Raw genomic sequence first — 19,440 nt, forward strand, 5'->3', positions numbered from 1 at the left:
GAAACCAAGCTCTGCAATGCATTAAAAACAAGACTGCTCTTACTCTGCGTAATTTTCAGAGGAAGGAAAACTGCTATTCTTCAAGACAGAGGAGAGCTATTCTGTCCCCACTCAAGTGAAACCATAACAAATGAATCACACTAATGTTTTCAGCACACTTCCAGAAAATATTCATTTTCCTTATCTACTTACAGAAAGAGAACTCTATAAAGTCTAAAACTAAGACCCTGAAAAGGACCCAATAAAGGACTTAATGCTCAGGCACTTTCATGACCTCAGGAGCCAATGGTTCAGTATTTAGATTTAAAATTGACATTTAAAATATTAACAATAATGAGTGGTAAAGTCAGACAGAAACACAATAAAAATAATTCCTGGGTGACATGTTCAGACCAGCTCTCAGTTCTACAGATAAAAAGAGAAGCCCTAAAAGGCAGAAAGTGACAGAAAGCCATGGTGGGCTACCACCAGTTTTACTTACTGATGCTTTGTGAAAGCAAGAACGTGACAAAGATTAGAAACGGACAGTTAATTTAGCTTCCCTCCCACCCCCAAAGCTGTAATAACTTTCCACAAACGCCACCCCCAACAACACAGATGACAATTTCATGTGCTCTGGTTTGTTTTGTTGGTAACTGAAAATGATACCCTGACCAAGCATACAAAATTACCCTGTACTCATATGAAGACAGGTCACAAACCAGAACAAGACGTCAACAGCACTTTTAATGTATCAATTTATTGCATATGTCAGTACATAAAAATAGAAAAGTGGTTTTTGTAAAATTAATTTTATTGTAAAAACCAGACTAGAATGAGAATGTAAAACTCTGCCACAATTAGCACATATACAATAACATTTATGCTTCATCTACAAAACTTAAGACTTTAATAAGACATTTTTCCATTAACTATACACTGAAGAAAAATCAAATAGAGAGCTCGAATCATTTATTCAATGACTATTCCTGAATTCAAAACATGAGTGTTATTAGAGCTTGAATATGCTTTCTCTATCTACACTTCTGCAGGATTCTACTCTAAATTATACAAGCGGGATGGCATCGTAGATTATTTTCAGTGGGACATGCCAGGCTGGTCCCACCAGTGCAGGAGGCACTGCTTTTGTATTTGGCAGATGTACCCTTAGGAAAACCACTCGTTGTTAACAAAATAAAAATACACTTTTCAAGAATTAAATTATGGAATACAAATGGAGGTATGTCTGCATCTTTTTGCTAATAGGAGACCATACCTTGGTATTCAGCCTTGTATACTTCACTAAGAACATTCAAGGTGACACAAATGATTAGCTAAGAGATGCTGATATGCATATTCTGTATAAATAGTTAAGCCATTTGCCCTTCATCTGAGAGATTGTCCATAGCCTACCAGATGCATTTTTGTGCTATATTTCTAATTTTACCTGAGAAATGGACATGAGGGCAGTTTTATCAGTTTACCTTTTTCATTTATTCCCATCTCAAACCACAGCTTATCTCTGCATTTCACAGTTCAGAAGCAAATACCAGGAATGTAAACTTGGGTCAGCAGGAAGCCTCAAGTATTTCCACTAATTAATACCACACACACAAGGTCTTGTTCCAGGCGATTCCTTACAAGGACTCTACAGCTACAGCTGTTCAGCTCCATCATTCCACCATTGCTCCTCCATCCCTGGACTTTTTATTTCCTTTTATTTTTTTCCTTTTTTTTTTTTTTTTTTTTTTTTTAATTTTATTTTATTTATTTTTCTTTAAACAAAGTTCCTCTTATAAAAGGGACATTTCCTTTTATGAACATATTCAACGTGAAAGGCTTTCTTACAAATCTGTGAAAATAAATCAACCTCCTTTTCTCAAACTAGAAACACATATATACATACAACACACACTTGGGAAACATCTATTCACAAATGGAGAACTGGCGTGGGAAAACATATAATGGTGTTAAGTGCAATAAACGCAATAGCATCATAAGAATTTTTGGCAATTTGAAGTTATTACTATGATTCTGCAATGTACTGTCTGAAAATGGCATTCAGCAGCAGACCACCATGAGTCACCATCATACAGACTACAAAACAAAGCAAGTCCTGTCCTGTCAAGCTACATGTTTCTTCCCTCTTTTCCCTCAGATCCTATTTACAGCATTTGAATATTTGCATAACTACTTTTCCTGTTTTCTTTCAGTGGTTTTCATAGCCAATGTGATGAAAAACAGAATGGTAATAGGCATTCATCTACACATGGATGCTTCCAATGTATTAAGCCCATTTTTGCTTCTTCCTCATGTGGAAGGTGGAAGAAAATACATTAAATATGCATATATGATGATTGCATCTTCTCATACTTGGTATTTGTATAACCAGGGATCTTTATGTCCTGCAGACACTACGGTGAAGATATGGCTTGATAATAAAAAGCAAGGTTTAAATGCATTATGAACAGCTCCTGATTACCATAATCCAAGGCCACACGTTTGACATTGACTCAACTGTGGGCCCAAATACGAATACTTCATTTGTATGGAAAAGCCACATAATCCAAAAGGCTGGAAGGGTACCGGAGATGTTTTGGGTTGATGTTTTTGTCTGCCTATTCGATCTGTGCAAAGCGGAGTAAAATCTTCTGTCATTTAGGAAATTCACATTTAATGAAAAACAGTGTTTAATGACAAGCTATGACAACTTTTTAAACAACCGATTTATCTGCATTCAGTCGAGCAATCTTTTTCTTTTGGCTTTATCATTTGTTTATGGAAACAGCAGTACACACCCACTTGTTTTTCTTTCTCCCTTATCCCTCCACCTTAATTCAAAAGTATTATGAAATAACTGAAGCAATATATCATGGGTGACAGAAGAACCAGCACTGTTTTTTAGAACATCACAGAAAGGGAACGCTATGGCCACAAACTCTTTTGCTATACAAACACTTCCTCAGTCCTCCCAAACCAAATGGCACTAGAATCTTTTCTCCCACAACTCTCTGGAAAAAATAAAAGACCACTGTACCTTTGAGGAGCTGGTTTGCCAAGTTCTAAGCTACACTTTACAATGATTTTAAGTCTTTATGTTTTAAAGTGTCCATGCCTTTTTCAATCATTTCTGAACAGACCTTAGTAATAGGATGACAAAATATACTTACCAGAGTAAGAAGCAAATTCTGGTATGTATGCTTGTTTAAAAAAGAAAAAATAAATAAATAAATAGAAAAGATGATATTGAAGTGTTTATAATAAATCACTATCTGTAATCTTGACAACATGCACGTCCACATACTAATTCCATGTAAAAAACTGGAGGCATAACTATTGAAGCACTAGTTCAGGAAAGCAGTTTTATTCAACGAAAGAACTTACGTTCAAGCTTAAAATATCGTGGTGCTTTTCTGAATCACAGCATCATGCTGAAAAAAATAACTGTATTTAAAAACATCAACCTAAAGGGCAATTGTACAGGTTTGGTGGAAGATTTTTCCACAGCTTTTCCCACAAAAATGTCTCCAAGAGGCAAACTTTCAGCTACAGCAGATGAGCAGTTCAGTCTGTAGAATAATTCACACAGCACAACCCGTTAAACTGAACTAATACAACTTTGGAAAGATTACTTGGATAAAGCCAAAATCCAACACTCGGTCAGAATCAGGCTCACTCAGGGTATTGTTGGCTCAGATATGGTGAGATACAATCCTAAAAAAACTCCAGTATAACTATAAAGAAAACTCAGTTCTGCTGCCAATGCATAGGCTACTTTCACACCATGTGAGAGAAGCATAAAAATAATAACAAAAAAATATTGTTTTATAAGCAAAAGAGTGTTAATGTTCTCCAACTAATCTTATACCTGTTAATGTGCTACTCATTTTTATTACCCTTACTGTAATGTCGGCTTATGTTACTCCCTAATTACAATCACTGGTATTTATTTAGATTTATTTATACCTCCAAAAGAAACAAAGGGCACGGACATTTAAAGCCAAACACAAATAGATATTTTTAACTCGTGTGACGCTCCCTTCCATCACACTGACCACTCCACCTTGGGATATGCTATCTCAAGTATATGGGCTGACAACATCAACAGTTTGTCTGTAAGTTACTGATGAGAGACTTCATTGGACAAGACCTTTAGAAGTCAAATCCATTACCTTTATCTTTATGAAGAAATTGCCCGGGCAAAATCCATCAGCCATCATGTTCAGCCACATACAACATTATGGGCAATACTATAATACAAACAGTAAATTGAAAACAGGGAAAATGTCCTTTCCACTTCAGTTGCAGTTTGAAATATATATATGTATGCATAACTGTTTAAAAAAACAAAGTGTCATAATGAAGGATGGTATACCTGTTAGTATACACTGTCATTAATGTTATTGTACATTATTTAGCACATTAAAAGACTTCCCACCTTGCATAATATAAAATTTCAAGGAATAAAACTATCTCATGCATGGCACAATTTAAATAAACTCTAGGAGAAACAGCAAATCATTGAGCTAACCATGACTGCCCAGAAAGCTCACACATACAGCAGTGAAGCCTCCCATTGTTCTAAACTAACGTGTTCTGTACTATTCTTGTAGCAAGTTGTTTTGTTTTGATTTTTTTCTTTTAATAGTAACTGTTGTACATATCAAACAAATGGAATATTTGGACAGATATCAAAAAAGTATGAGAAAGACATAAAATGGTTCATTTACAATGCTGCAAATGTAAAAGTTATCTGGAACATCTTAATAAAGCATCAGACCTTTCAAAGTTTAATTTCACTCTTCAGGCAAGTACAGACATGACATACATTTAAAAATGGGCATTCTTTTACCACTTCTCACAAACCAAGATACAGTGCAGGTACACCCCTACACCAAAGAAGAGTATCAGTTATATTATTGTTACATTAGATGATGTTTTTGCCATTTCTTCAGAGGAATGACTCTTTATTACTTCTTTGATGAACTGTTCGAGTGCAGTGAAATATCCCTGGCACTGCCAAGTGTCATTATGAGTCCCATCAGGAAAAATTGCCAATCTCTTAGTCCGAGCTGGGGATAATTCATAAAGTTGCTTCATCATAACTGGTGGAATTAACTGGTCAGACAACCCAGAGATGAAGAGTGAAGGCATTCTGCACTGAGAGATTTTTCTGTAGGACAGAAACTTATTTTTGTAGCACCATAAAGGAAGGTATCTCATTGGAAAGAAGGAAAACAAAGTGCTGGCCATGTGTGGGATGCTAAGAAAGGTGTTCTCGACCATGATGGCAGAAATCCTATGGGAATTTTCAGATGCTAAATTAATAGCTACCGCTCCCCCTAAGGAACGGCCAAAGAGAAAAACTTTTGTTTTATCAAGATCGGACCGAGTCATCACATAGTCTAACACAGCTTCAGAATCTACATACAAGCCTTCTTCGCTTGCTTCTCCTTCACTTTTTCCATACCCTCTATAATCAACTAGGATTAAGTTTACTTTCAGGTTTACTAGCATTAACAAAGCATTTGGCAACCTGTGACCAATGTTGCCTGCATTCCCATGAAAGTAAATGATGGTTGGTGAATATGCTGCATTGTCCCCCGTGTATCTCAGCAGAATAAGATTGAGAAGAACTCCATCTTTGGTTTTGATGAAGATATTTTCATGCGGTATACCAGTAGGCATAGGAACATAAAGGCGTGATGAAGAGGGCTGTTCAGGAAAGTAAAGCAGCATATCCTGGAATTTATATAGTATACCTGCTATTGACACAAATATTAATAAGAGTAGTATGATGCCTCCATACAAGTGGAAGGTTACTATCAAAGGTAAGAGAGAAATACGGCAGAGACCCCAGGACCAGGAAGCCAAAGCTAGTAGCCATCTTTCAATAAAGGTCCAAAGCATCCGTGACTTTTCCATTGTAGTAGTCAGTGATCTTCTACTCCAAGTAAATCCTGTAAAAAAAAATCCAAAAAGAAACATAAAAATAAGAGAAAAATGAATTGCCTTAACCTTCCGAAAGTATGAGTGCTTTGTTGAACATCATTACACAAAAGTATAAACATTATACTTGATGGGAAAACCCCTTCCAATTTTTGGAAAACATTCAGTTCTGAGTAACAAGTAGAAAAGCAAACATAAGGAAAAAGTTTTAAATAATCCTAAATCCCAATTACAGTATTCCAACAGGCAATATCTAACAGTAGCACTTAAAATTAGTCTACTGGAAACACAACCTGCATTTCCCTCCGTTTATTCCTTCTGTCCACAGCAGAAAACGCACACGTCGGTTTGTCAAAGCTTCTCGTAAGTAATTCTAGAATCCAGGGAACACAAACAAAAATGGCTCTTCTTTCTACACTGCTATTAAGTAATGTTAAGAGGAACATTCAGTAAGCCTATGTACTTCACTCTGCAACCAGTCAAGGCTAACAGTGCACACACAGGGACAACTATATTTTAGTAGTTGTGATGCACAACCTTGGTCAACTGTGATTACAGAGTAACACATCAATCTATCAGAAGAAAGAAACTCCACTACAGCAAGATACCACATTGTGCTTACATTTGTAACACACATTTTGATATTTTTTAAAATTTGGATAGTTGTACACTATCAGGTCTGTAAGCCACACTGAATCTGTAGCTAAATGGCACGACTGTCATCATATAAGACCACTGAGGAAAGCAGCTACCTACTTTATTGTTGATCGATAAAAGCCACAACTGCTGGTAAGTCCAGAAAGAAAAGAGACATCATAAACATACAACACATAACGTGACAGTGATGCCTTATAATAAAGGATTATTTTGTGGATCAGGCTAAAAAAAAAAGGTCACCTCTATAAGCCAGTCTTTGTACTCTTCAGATAAAAAGAACTGCCATCTTTTATGAAAATGATTACAAGTAAACCAGAAATAAATCTGTTACACCTTAAGATCTGCATATTTACCAAGCGCAATGTGAAAAAATCTTTACACACTCTATCTACTCCAAATATGTAGAGGTGGTGAAATAAACGATAGCCTAGAGAATAACTACTCCAACTCAGTTTTTTAATATTATTTATGAACACGTATTCAATATTCACATTCATGTATGCACAAACGTTGCCTGAAAACTTAAGTTTTACGATCAATTTAGGACAGAGAATGTTGGATACTTCTGTTTCTAACAGAACTTTCTTTTGTTGTAGGGAAGCTCAGAAAAGGGGTTAGATGAGTGGACAGCAAGGTACATTAAGAACCGGCTTAATGAGAGCTCAGTGTTGTGATCAGTGGTACTGAGTCTGGCTGGAGGCCTGTAGCTAGTGGTGTCACCCAGAGTCTGTTTCATTCAACTTATTCATCAAGGCACACAAAGGCAGAGAGCACACCCTCAGCAAGTTTGCTGACACCAAACTGGTGAAGAGGCAGATACACTGCAAGACTGCCACTGCCAGTCAGAGAGACATGAATAATCCTAATGGAAAGTTGAAGGGAGAAGACCATCATGAAATTCAACAATGGCAAAAGCAAGATCCTATACACTGGGAGGAAGAACTCATGTACTGGAACAGGCTGGAGGCTGACCTAATGGAATGCAGCTCTGCAGAGTACCTGGGAGTTCCTGTGGACAGTAGGCTGACCATCAGCCAGAAGTGTGCCACTGTGGTCAAGACAGCCAATGAGATCCTGGGGTACATCAGAATGAGCATTGCCAACAGGCTGAGGGAGGTTCTTTCCCCTCTACTCAGCCCTGGTGAGGCCACAGTTGGAGTACTGTGTGCAACTCTGGACTCCCCAAATAAAGACATGGAGCTCCTACAGCAAGTCCAGAAAAGGGCTACAAAGAGGATTAAGGGGCTGGAGTATCTGTCCTATAAGGAAAGGCTGAGCTAACTAGGCCTATTTAGCCCTGAGAAGACAGAGAAGGGATCTTATTAATGTTTACAAATATCTTAAGGGAGGGTATCAACAGGATGAGTTAAGGTTGTTTTCTGTGGTGCCTGACAACTGCTGCTATACTTTCCTACAGGAGTAGAAAACACAATGTACCCAACAACTAGAACTCAACATGATTCTGTATTAGCAAAGTGCCATTACATTTCATTCAACAAAATAACTACTACATTATTAAAATATGTGAACAACAAGATTTCATAAATCAAGCCTTGCAACCAGAAACCAAATTCAACAAATACTATAAGTATACACTCCAAATATGTAATCTGCCTTCACTTTTTTCAGACTACATAAATGAAGCTCTTCTCTTAGTCATGATTATGATTAGAATTTTGTTTATCAACTAATTGATTCAACTTTCCTCCTGTCTTTCTGTCAAAACTATATAAGAAAAGCCAGCTTTTCGGATTATGCTTGTAATCTTAAGGAATGAGCAGAAAACAGGCTTCAAATATGAAGTTCTTCTGTGTTACAGGTTTTTGCTGTAGAACAGAAATGTGGCACAAGTCAATATTAAGAACTATCTGAAATTAAGACATAGCCAGAAGGCTGCTGTGCCTCAAACAGTGCATCTTGTTTAGAGACCAGTAAAGACCCATTTTGTTTACAAAGCTACAAACTGTGTTGCATCTCAAAACAGAAGTGAAATTTGGCAGCCCTGAGTTGCAGTCTTATCTGTTTATCTTCACTGCTGAATGTACAGTCCAGGAATTATTGCCAATGACAGACTTTAGTGTTTTATCAGATAAGATACGTGTTGTATACTTAAGTAACTACCCAGAACATAAATCAATTATAATAATAAAGACTGCGAGGAAAAAAATTGTCTTCATAAGCAAAACATTTAATTGGTATTCTTCTGTACTCTAAAGCAAATCTTAAATGGTTAATATTGTTATCAACTAAGTCCTAAAAACTTTTGAACAATTATTCACTCATTTTTGAACAGCAGATGAAACTATCCTTGTATTTGCCACAGATTTAGTCATATTTTTGGTCTTTTTCCATGTTTTTACTACTGAAAAGACTGTCTTACACACTAATCAGATTATAAAACATTTACCTTTGGATGTGACGATTTTCTGTGCTTCATCTCTGCCTGAAAGACAATTTCATTTGGGAACTTTGAGTAAAATTGCTTTTTGCGTTATACACAATCAGTGTTTTTATTTGATTACTTGAAAGAAGCTTCAGGAGTGCTGACAGACAGTACTCTTAGGAGTTATGTACCTGACCCACTGATGAAGCCAAGCATATCATACTCAAGCTTTTGCATGAAAGAGCTGATAAAGTTGAAAACACAATTTCATAGTGCAGTTTGTCAACCACTCTGAAATGTCTTGGACTACATATATTATATGTAGTTTAAAGCATGTACAACATATAATAACAAAGTCATGGTAGACTTACAGTGCTCCCAAGACTTAATCTTGTCAGAATATGAACACACTTAGCACTAAGATCAGCAGTATTCAGATATTTTATACCTGATCTCTTTAAACAGCTTCAAAAACGTTATTGTAACAATCACAGCAGCCCTTAAGAGTTTCTTTATGGCTTTGAAAAAGAGGCTTTTTTTATTCTTTCAGGATACAGAGAGAAATATGAAGATAACTGTCCTGTCCTACTGTACTTCCTTGCTCTACACTCCACCTTCTCCAGACAAGTTTTACACAAGCTTAACACTTACTCGCACTCTTTTCAAAGTCTTCCATAAGTAGAAATACCGAGTTCTCAACTATCAAAATACAAATCCAAAAAAAAAAAAAGAATCAGACTGGAAAAAAGAACCTACAGGAAGTTTAATAACGACGGGAAAACCGCAGACTTTTAGATACGAAAATCTTGTCGATGAACTCTCTCAGAAACAAAGCAGCTTCTCCTACCTGAGCCAAAAGCAAAGCATGCACAATGCAGTGTCAGACACTTAAGGGTTGTCTTCTGGAACCAGAAAGCCACTTTTCCTACAAGAGTGCACTTCCATAGCTCTGCATAAAGCTGTGCATGCTCGTGACTGAAAATGCTGTCCCTTTAATTTCCATTGCTCTCTTCACCCACGCACAACTGACAAATCCTCATAATTCTTACAAGTATATCCCAAGTTATGACGGCACTGTGTTAACAAGTGCAACAGCAAAAAACGAAGGCTGTTACTATCTTAGAGCCTTGGCATTCTAGTCAGTATGGACTCTTAAAACATAGTACTATCGTTTTTACAGCCTGCTCAATCTTTTCCATCTATTCCCACAACACACTAAGGAGAAAGAACCCGTCATTTCTTGCCCTGCCTTCTGCAAACACCCCCGCGCATAGGGGCTGCGTCACATAGAAACTAATGAGGCCCGGGAGGGGGGAAACGTCGCAGCCTCCGTTATCCCGGAGCCGGGAGGAAGGCAGACGAAAGAGCTTTTCAGAGCTGCTGAGACAGACACCCGCGGTCGGCCGAGCAGAGCCGCGTCCACCCCACAGAACAGGCGCCGATTCCCACCGCACCCGCGGCCTCCCGTGGCGGAGACCCGGATGGCCCCACCGCCCGCGCCAACCTCCCAGCGGAGCAGACAGGAAGGGAGCAGACCCACCCGCCACATCGTCCCGCGCTGACCGCCGCCGGCGGAGCCTCAGGCGAGCGCGGCCCTAAAGCGCAACTTCAACACCGTTCCTCCCAAGCCAGGAAGGCAACGGCCGTAACTCCCGCTTCCGGGTCACGCAGTATCCAGTTCCGCTTCCTGGTCACACTGTGCAGCCACTTCTCCTTCCGCTTTCTTTCAGGCCCCGCCGCACCACCGGTTCCGGTGCTGGGTTCCGGTGCTGGTGCGGCCCGTGATGCTACAGCCCCGCTCCGCCCCTTCCGGAGTAGCGGAGGGAGGAAGGGTTTAAAGGGTAAGTTCAGCGGTTTGGGGCTTGTTTTATGTGCTTCGCTGATATTGTGTGAGTCTCTTTGGGGTCGGCGGCGCTCGCAGCCCTTTACTTCTCCATCTTTCCTCTCGAGAGAGGAGGCCGGTACGTTGGGGGGGGGGGTCTCGTCGTGACTATGGCAACGGTGTGATGGTGGCAGTAGGCCTGCCTGTGGCAAAGGGTGTGTACCGAGCGGTACATCCTGTATTCGGTTTATTTTCGTTTGAGATAGAGTAATATGCTGGTGTCTCCTTCCTTTACAAACGTGTGCATTTTTCTGCTTTAGCAAAAAAAACAACCCGGATGGCTTCTGTACCCACATCACAACCTTCTCCTAAAAGAACAGTGGCCTCGCATGTGCCTTTTGCAGACCTGTGTTCCACCCTGGAGCGAATACAGACGTGTAAATCCCGGCCAGAGAAAACCAAGTACTTCAAGGATTTCTTAGATTCCTGGAGGAAATTCCACAGTGCTCTCCATCAAAAAGAGAAAGATGTCACCGATTCTTTCTATCCTGCTATGCGGCTTATTCTTCCACAGCTGGAAAGGGAAAGGATGGCATATGGAATTAAGGAAACCATGCTTGCAAAGCTCTACATCGAGCTGCTTAATTTACCAAAAGATGGAAAGGATGCACTGAAACTTTTAAATTACAGAACGCCCACTGGTTCACGTGGAGATGCTGGAGACTTTGCAATGGTTGCATACTTTGTGTTAAAACCCCGAAGCCCTAAGCAAGGCAGGTTGACTGTAGAGCAGGTCAATGAACTGCTGGATGCTATTGCAAACAACAATGCTGCTAAAAACAAGGGACTGGTAAAGAAAAGCCTTCTTCAATTAATTACCCAAAGCACAGCACTTGAGCAAAAGTGGCTCATCCGGATGATTATAAAGGATCTAAAACTTGGTGTTAGCCAACAAACGATATTTTCGATTTTTCATCCTGATGCTGCTGAACTACACAATGTTACAACAGACTTGGAAAAAGTTTGTAGGCAGCTGCATGACCCCTCTGTCTCACTTAGTGATGTTTCTATCATGTTATTTTCTGCCTTTAAGCCAATGCTTGCTGCTATTGCTGATGTCCAGCAAATTGAGAAGCAGATGAATAACCAGGTATTCTACATAGAAACTAAACTGGATGGCGAACGTATGCAGATGCACAAAGATGGTGATGTGTATAAGTATTTTTCCAGAAACGGGTTTGACTATACTCAGCAGTTTGGTGCTTCTCCCCTTGATGGCTCATTAACACCATTTATTCACAGTGTATTTAAAAGCGACATACAAAATTGCATTCTTGATGGTGAAATGATGGCTTACAATCCTGAAACACAAACCTTTATGCAAAAAGGAAACAAATTTGACATCAAAAGAATGGTGGAGGACTCTGATCTGCAGACCTGCTTCTGTGTGTTTGATGTGTTAATGATAAATGATCAGAAGTTGGGTCATGAATCCCTGAGCAAAAGATACAAGATCTTAAGTAATGTATTCACCCCATTAACAGGCAGGATACATGTTGTACATAAAAAAAGTGCCAGGACAAGAAAAGAAGTAATTGATGCTTTAAATGAAGCAATAGATAACAGAGAGGAAGGGATTATGGTAAAAGACCCCATGTCCACCTACAAGCCTGACAAACGTGGGGAAGGCTGGTTAAAAATCAAGCCAGAGTATGTCAATGGGCTGATGGATGAGCTAGATCTTCTTATTGTTGGTGGATACTGGGGAAAAGGCTCACGTGGTGGAATGATGTCTCATTTTCTGTGTGCTATTGCAGAAACTCCAGCTCCAAATGAAAAACCTACTGTTTTCCACTCTATTTGTCGTGTTGGCTCTGGCTACACTATGAAGGAATTATATGACCTGGGTTTGAAACTGGCTAAACACTGGAAGCCTTACAATAGGAAGGACCCTCCTGGTAACATTTTGTGTGGCACTGAGAAACCTGAAATGTACATTGAGCCTTGCAACTCTGTCATAGTTCAGATCAAGGCAGCTGAGATTGTTAACAGTGATATGTACAAAACCGACTGTACTTTGAGATTCCCCCGAATTGAAAAAATAAGAGAGGACAAAGAATGGTATGAATGCATGACTTTGGACATGCTAGAACATCTTAGAAGCAGAGCAGAAGGGAAGCTGGCATCCAAGCACCTATATATCAATGAATATGATGAGCCGCAAGAGAAGAAAAGGAAAACTGTTCCGAAGGTGAAGAAGGTAATTGGAATTGCTGAGCAGTTTAAAGCTCCTGATCTTTCTAATGTCAACAAAGTTTCCAGTGTGTTTGAGGATGTAGAATTTTGTGTTATGACAGGAATGGGAAGGTACTCCAAATCTGAACTGGAAAGCAGAATAGCTGAATGTGGTGGCAGTGTGGTACAGAACCCTGGACCTGACACTTACTGTGTCATTGTAGGAGCTGAGAATGTCAGAGTTAAAAACATCATTGCTTCCAACAAATATGACGTGGTGAAAGCAGAGTGGCTTCTTCAGTGTTTTCAGTCCAAAATGCTGGTACCTTGGCAGCCAGCTTTTATGATTCACATGTCTCCTGACACGAGAGAACATTTTGCTCGTGAGTATGATTGCTATGGAGACAGCTACACAGCAGATACAGATGTTGCACAACTCAAGGAAGTATTCTCAAGAGTGAAGGATAATAAGAAGATGCCTCTGGACTTGATTGCTGAGTTAGAAGAACGGTATTCGTGGAGCAGCTGTCAACTGTGTATGTTCAGAGGAAACACTATTTATGTGGACTATTATGCTGTAATTAACAAGCCCAGTACCAAAATCCATGGCACAAGACTATCAATTAGAGCTTTGGAGCTCCGTTTTTACGGTGCAAAAGTAGTTCCTCTTCTTGAGGAAGGCGTGTCCCATGTTGTTATAGGAGAAGATCATTCCCGGGTAAAAGAGATGAAAGCTATCAGGAGAATGTTTGGGAAAAAATTTAAAATCGTATCTGAGCTGTGGGTAACAGAGTCAGTTAAGGAAGGGGTCCCAAAGAATGAAAATCAGTTCTTAATTTAAAGTGGTTTTTAACCTTAAAAGTAATCTTGTAGTCACAACTGAACTGGATATTATGAGCTTGTCTTAAATTTTCTGTGCGTTTTTATGTCTGTTTAAACAGACCTGTGGCTGTAGAATAACACTATATCTGGAATTGAAGGAAGGCTTGTAGCTATACTGTTGTGGAAGCAAGAGAATGCAAAGCTGTGCTGGTGAGGGAGAAAAAGCCACAAAATAAGCAGTGTAAGCCTTTTACTTCAACAGCAGGTTTCAGAAGAGATATAGTCTTTTAGGTAAGAGAATTCCTAGCTAGTAGTAAAGCTTGCCTCTGTTGTTCAAAATGGAGACAATAATTAAGTTATCTCATGAAAATTTTACTATTTATTTATCAGTTGATGATGAGATAAATATTTTTTTAAAAAGAATATGATATATATATATACATGGTATGGTGCTTAACTGAGTAATTTATAAGCTTTCTTTGTCCTGTTTTACTTTACTTGCATTGGTTTTAATATTAAATTCTGTACAACCCCAGTAGCACTTTGGTTTTAGGATACTGCATTGATCCAATCTTTCTGTCTATAAATAAATGCTGTAAAATAGAAATCAAACTTCATATTGAGGTGCTAATAAATTAATACTTACCTATATATCTAAACTACAAATTAACTACTTAACTGTAATGATGTCTTTTGCCATTACAGTTCAAGTTAAACTGTCAACAGTGACATAACCAGGCTTTTACACTTTATCTTTAAAAAAAGTTTCACGTGCTTTTTCAGTAATGTGCAATGAATTCCAAAATATTTACTTGAATGTATATTTTTTTAAATAAAATATGTGTTAAATCTGCCTGCTTATTTATTTATTTATTTTATAAGGGAGAAGTAACTCTTTGAAAAATACAAAGTACTGGTAGTGTTTCACCTTTTCTTCCAAAGCTATACAAGACTGAGGATTCTAAATCTAATAACTTCTCAGCAAGCTTCGTAGTCTTCCTGCTGACTCCCACAGCATATCAATAGCAGATTTCTTTTTCACAAAAATAGATTAAAAAATATCCTGTGGGCTCAGTGTGCTGGTTTAGTTCATGTCTCATCTTGTGTTTTGCCTCAGTTCTAATTAGGGCTAGAAATCAGTTTGTAAATTAGTTGTTATGCATGCATATTTTTATGTAGCACAATAGCATATTGGATAGTGTCTTTCAGTTGCCGTTTTGCAAGTTTACATTAAAATATTTAACAAGAAATTCGGTATTTCATATATCAGTGTAATAAAGGAATCTTTCATTGGTCTTTAGGGATCTTTCTTCTTTGGACACTTTGGTGGCTGGACTGTATTGTTCTGTGGGTAAGGTGTATACATCTAGAATATAGGCTGTGGGAGGGCACAACAGAATCATTTCTCTTGGTAGAATAGAGGCTACTGTAAGAAGCCAAGAAAGTGTGAAGAATTTTGTGGATCTGCTTAGTTTTAAGAAAATTCTGAGAAACAGTTCAAGGCTGGAAATGATTCAAGAACTGTAGGAGTGTTTGTTCCAGGCACTAAAGCTTTTCCTAAGAAGTCAAATTAATTAAGGAGGTATGCAGAGGATTTCTGGCGCGATGTCTAAGGAGGAATGAATATAAGACAAGATCTGTAGGTAGTGGTATAAGCTGAGATAGACCAGTAAAGGTGTTTGTATACCAGAAAACCTGTCTCCTGAGTATTCTGTTTGGTACATTAAAACAAACAAACAACAACAACAAACATATAAAACTAGCCATATTACTATCTAGTCATCATCCATCAAAGACAGTGTTAAAGAGAGAAAAAGCTGGAGTCAAAATGCTGAAACATTTGCCTGCTGTTTGAACTTCCTGAAGACCTCTGATTACAAAACATCATCCTGTTGTACTTTTCAATGCAATAAACGCTCCTATTTCCTTAACTACAGTTAGATCTTTGAAAATAAGGATTTTGTAGATTATTTTTATTTTTTTTTTTTTTTATTTTCATTTTTTGCTTATTTACATCTTGTGTAAAATTGATTTTATTTTTTCTTAACTCATCTCAAAAACAAATCTTCCAGATTACACTGTAATATGAAGCTTATTTTAGGTGATATTGGTTGTGAAGAAGTGGAGGAAGAACAGAGCTGAGAAGAGAGAACTGTAGATCTACTCTCAGGGAAGTAGACAAAAGTCTGGTATTGTTCCTGTTCACTGCTTCTCTTCAAAAATGCTGTCAGTGAAAGAGAAGGGAGAAGAGAGCTACATTCAGGACCTGCTGGAGCTCTCCTGCTACTAAAGGAGAAAGTAAGAAGCCACAGTCTTAAGTAATTGACATTCAGAAAACATTGAAATATGATATTGATATGATATTGACAACAGTTAATTATTCCTAGGATAACTAACTGAATTGTTCTAATTCCATTAATATTTAGAATGCACCTGTCTTATTAAGTCTATAAGATTAAACCTAAAAATATGAGTAAGAATGTTTCTCTTTTTATGAGAGGGGGAGGATTGCTTTCCAGAAAGCTGTTAGTCTGCGTACCAAAGGCAGAACAAGAAAGCCTTCAATAGTTATTAGATAACTAATATCTAATATTAGTTATTATTAGATATTAGAATATTAGAAAAGAAAAAAAAAATTGAAATATTAGAAAAGAAGATTGAGAGGGAACTTGATCCAGATCTATAAATATCTGAGGTGCGGGGGGAAAAGTGACAAGGCCACACTCTTTTCAGCAGTGTGTGAAGACAGGACAAGGGGAAACGGCCAGAAACTGGAGCATAGGAAGTTCCACACAGATGTGCGCAAGAACTTCTTTACGGTGAGGGTGATGGAGCACTGGAACAGGCTGCCCAGGGGGGTTGTGGAGTCTCCTGCTCTGGAGATATTCAAGACCTGCCTAGACACCTACTTGTGTGACCTGGTGTAGGGAACCTGCTTTGGCAGGGGGGTTGGACTTGATGATGGTGGAGGTCCCTTTCAACTCCTACGGTTCTGACATCCTCTGACTGTTTCATGTTTCATGTTCTTGTGCCTGTACACTGAAAATAACTAATTGACATTTCTGCCATTTTGAGGAGCTTAAAAAGGTTTTTTTTTTGTTTTGTTTTGTTCTGTTTTTTTTTTTTTTTTTTTTTTTTTTTTTTGGTTTGGTTTGGTTTTTTTTGCATCGGCAGATAAGACTTAAAATACAGAGTCTTGTAAAATACCATACTGTTATTGGCTAATTGGCTTAATTATCTGTCGAAGACCCAAAAGTAATAACACCAAAGGTAATGATGTATACACAATAGATTGCAAGGAGCTGACTGTTGAAGATGTATGATCCTAGCAATTTCACATTTAAAATATTACAAGTAGTAATACCAGAGAAGCTCAAATGCACATATGAAAGAAAGCTCACCTCTCTTTGTACTGCCACTGAGCTGTGGCATTACAATAGCACTGGGTCTATTTATGTAACTCTTAATTTAGTGAGTATCAGAACCAAATTCCTTCATTTTTCTCCTGCTCTTAGGAAGATAAATTGCTGGAGAAAGGCAGGAATTTGTAGTTAGTCAACACAGGAAACTTTTCATATATGCTTTTCTTTATGCATACTGATATGGTGTGATCACTAGCTAATTAAATGATTAATTAGGTTGGTAGCTGTAAATAGTGTTGCATAAAAAATGATTAAAATAAAAAACCCTTATTATTCAAACAGTTAATGAAAGCTGTCCTCACTTAGTTAATCAATTCATATTTTCTTTACTTCTGAAGAACAGGGTTGATTCACATATTTAACCTGTGTAGCAAAGTGACAGTTTATTTTGATACTTGGCAAACACCAACAATGATAACTTCCAAAGGAAATGGTTTCAACCATGTGAGTAGGATTTCTGATGTACCAGCACTTTACAGGTTGGAAAGCAGCAGCAGCAACAACAAACTTACATGGTGCCTGTTGATCAGTTTTCACTTGCTCTTCCCAGAAGCAGAACATCTGCTAGTTTTGAGTCCACCTAGAACCCTGGAGAAGTGGAAGGTCCATTCATCCAAGTGAAAAGCAATCAGACAAAATCTTAGTTCTGTCAGCTATGGCAAATGATACAGATAAGGTGTATAACTCTTCTGATGGCACCCCAGTTTAATGATCTGGTGACAGGTTTTAAAAGTCTATTTTTAGATATAGATATGGATTTATCCATTCATTTAATCATTTCAATCCGTAGGTAATTTCAGAATTCTGATGTCTTTGAAAAGAGGGGCTTGAAGTAATAGGTTATAAAATTTCCTGTGAAAGAGAAAAAAAAAAGTTCACTTGAAGGTGGCTTGAGAAATTCCTGGTAACAGTCAGTTAAACGGAGCAGAAAACATCTGCAGCTGGTAACAGCTGTTGTATCACATTGCAGTGGATGGGCCTATAAAGTTTTACTGTACTGCTTTTTGCAGTGAGTGGATACAAATGAGGGAACAGTTAGTAAGTTTGAATTATAGTATCAACAAAATAGTAAAGAAAGAGTTGGCACATGGAGTTCAGATGTTTCTCCATGTTACTTTCCAGAAGTATGGAAATTAAGAGGTGTCTGTCTTCAAATTTTTTTCTCTTAGATAAAATATACTCAGCAGTTAATTGCGACCTTTTCAAGTGATGTAACTTGCTTGTTTCCTTTCTTGTAATGTTTCCTTTCTTTGTAATTTTTGAAGATTATTTTGAAAGAACATAAAGGAAGATTTCAACTTTGAACTGCAAGCCATTAGTATTTATTTTTTTCTTACAGAGAGTGCAAAAAGTCATAGAATGCCCAAGAATGTGAATGTATTTGGAAATTGATATGACAAAAATATTTCAACACACGCATTAGAATATTGGTGATAAAATATATTTAAATTCATTATTCTGTTAATGCTGCAGATAGAGGAACTATGCAAAATTACGAAACTGGAATTCAATTTTCTCCTGTGTCATGTATTGTAAACAAAGTAAAATAGTCTTCTGGACTTTAATCTCGAGAAGAAAAATGGTGGTTACACGCAAGATGAGTGCATGTGCTATGAGTTCTCATGTGTTCTCTCCTGTTTGTGAGATTGTCTCAAGTACTGGAAGGCTGCAGTGAGGTCTCTTTATAGCCCACTCTTCTCCAGGCTGAGTGAGCCCGACTCCCTCAGTCTTCCTTCATAGGAGAGGTTCTCCAGCCCTCTTATCATCTTCATGGCCCTCTTCTGGACCTGCTCCATCAGCTCTGCCTCCTTCTTGTGCTGGAGACCCCAGAATTGGGCACAGTACTCCAGTATACATGTTTGTATGTGAGAGAACAGAAGAACTTTCATAGCTGCATCAGTTTTGAAGGTGAATACAAGCTCAGTAACTTAACTGCTTGCCCAGTGTTGATACTGAGTTGCTTAAGTAAAAGCTTCATTCTTGTGCTGGTAGACTTCAAAATCATGATCAGTCCTTGAGTCCACAGTGCCAGTCCCTGCAGGGTAGTGGGATGTAGGGAAGAGCAAGCTTCTTCCAAGTCCTTGCATAGGGCAACTTTAAACCATGCTTTGCTGCATCGGACATTCCCGCAGCAGCATGAAGGTGCAAGGTGTTTTTCAAACTTGTATTTA

The 19,440-nt window shown here is 38.2% G+C and overlaps 2 protein-coding genes across 4 annotated transcripts; one reads left to right on the top strand and one right to left on the bottom strand.

Moving 5' to 3' along the window:
* Positions 1-719: 719 nt before the first annotated feature.
* ABHD13 (abhydrolase domain containing 13) lies at positions 720-10,709 on the bottom strand. 3 transcript variants are annotated; one of them, XM_072344606.1, is made up of 3 exons: positions 10,509-10,709; positions 8,993-9,028; positions 720-5,939 (listed from the first exon to the last, which is right to left on the bottom strand). In XM_072344606.1, the coding sequence occupies exon 3, from the start codon at positions 5,902-5,904 to the stop codon at positions 4,891-4,893; it is 1,014 nt and encodes a 337-aa protein (XP_072200707.1). In that variant the 5' UTR covers positions 5,905-5,939; positions 8,993-9,028; positions 10,509-10,709; the 3' UTR covers positions 720-4,890. The 3 variants fall into 3 exon arrangements, with proteins under 3 accessions (XP_072200707.1, XP_072200699.1, XP_072200715.1); XM_072344598.1 differs by lacking the exon at positions 10,509-10,709 and adding an exon at positions 9,620-10,133; XM_072344614.1 differs by lacking the exon at positions 8,993-9,028.
* Positions 10,709-14,694, top strand: LIG4 (DNA ligase 4). Its single transcript, XM_072344588.1, has 2 exons — positions 10,709-10,809; positions 11,111-14,694. The coding sequence occupies exon 2, from the start codon at positions 11,128-11,130 to the stop codon at positions 13,864-13,866; it is 2,739 nt and encodes a 912-aa protein (XP_072200689.1). The 5' UTR covers positions 10,709-10,809; positions 11,111-11,127; the 3' UTR covers positions 13,867-14,694.
* The last annotated feature ends 4,746 nt before the right edge of the window (positions 14,695-19,440 follow it).

Source organism: Excalfactoria chinensis, chromosome 1 (assembly GCF_039878825.1).
Source record: "Excalfactoria chinensis isolate bCotChi1 chromosome 1, bCotChi1.hap2, whole genome shotgun sequence".
NCBI classification, from domain to species: Eukaryota; Metazoa; Chordata; class Aves; order Galliformes; family Phasianidae; genus Excalfactoria; species Excalfactoria chinensis.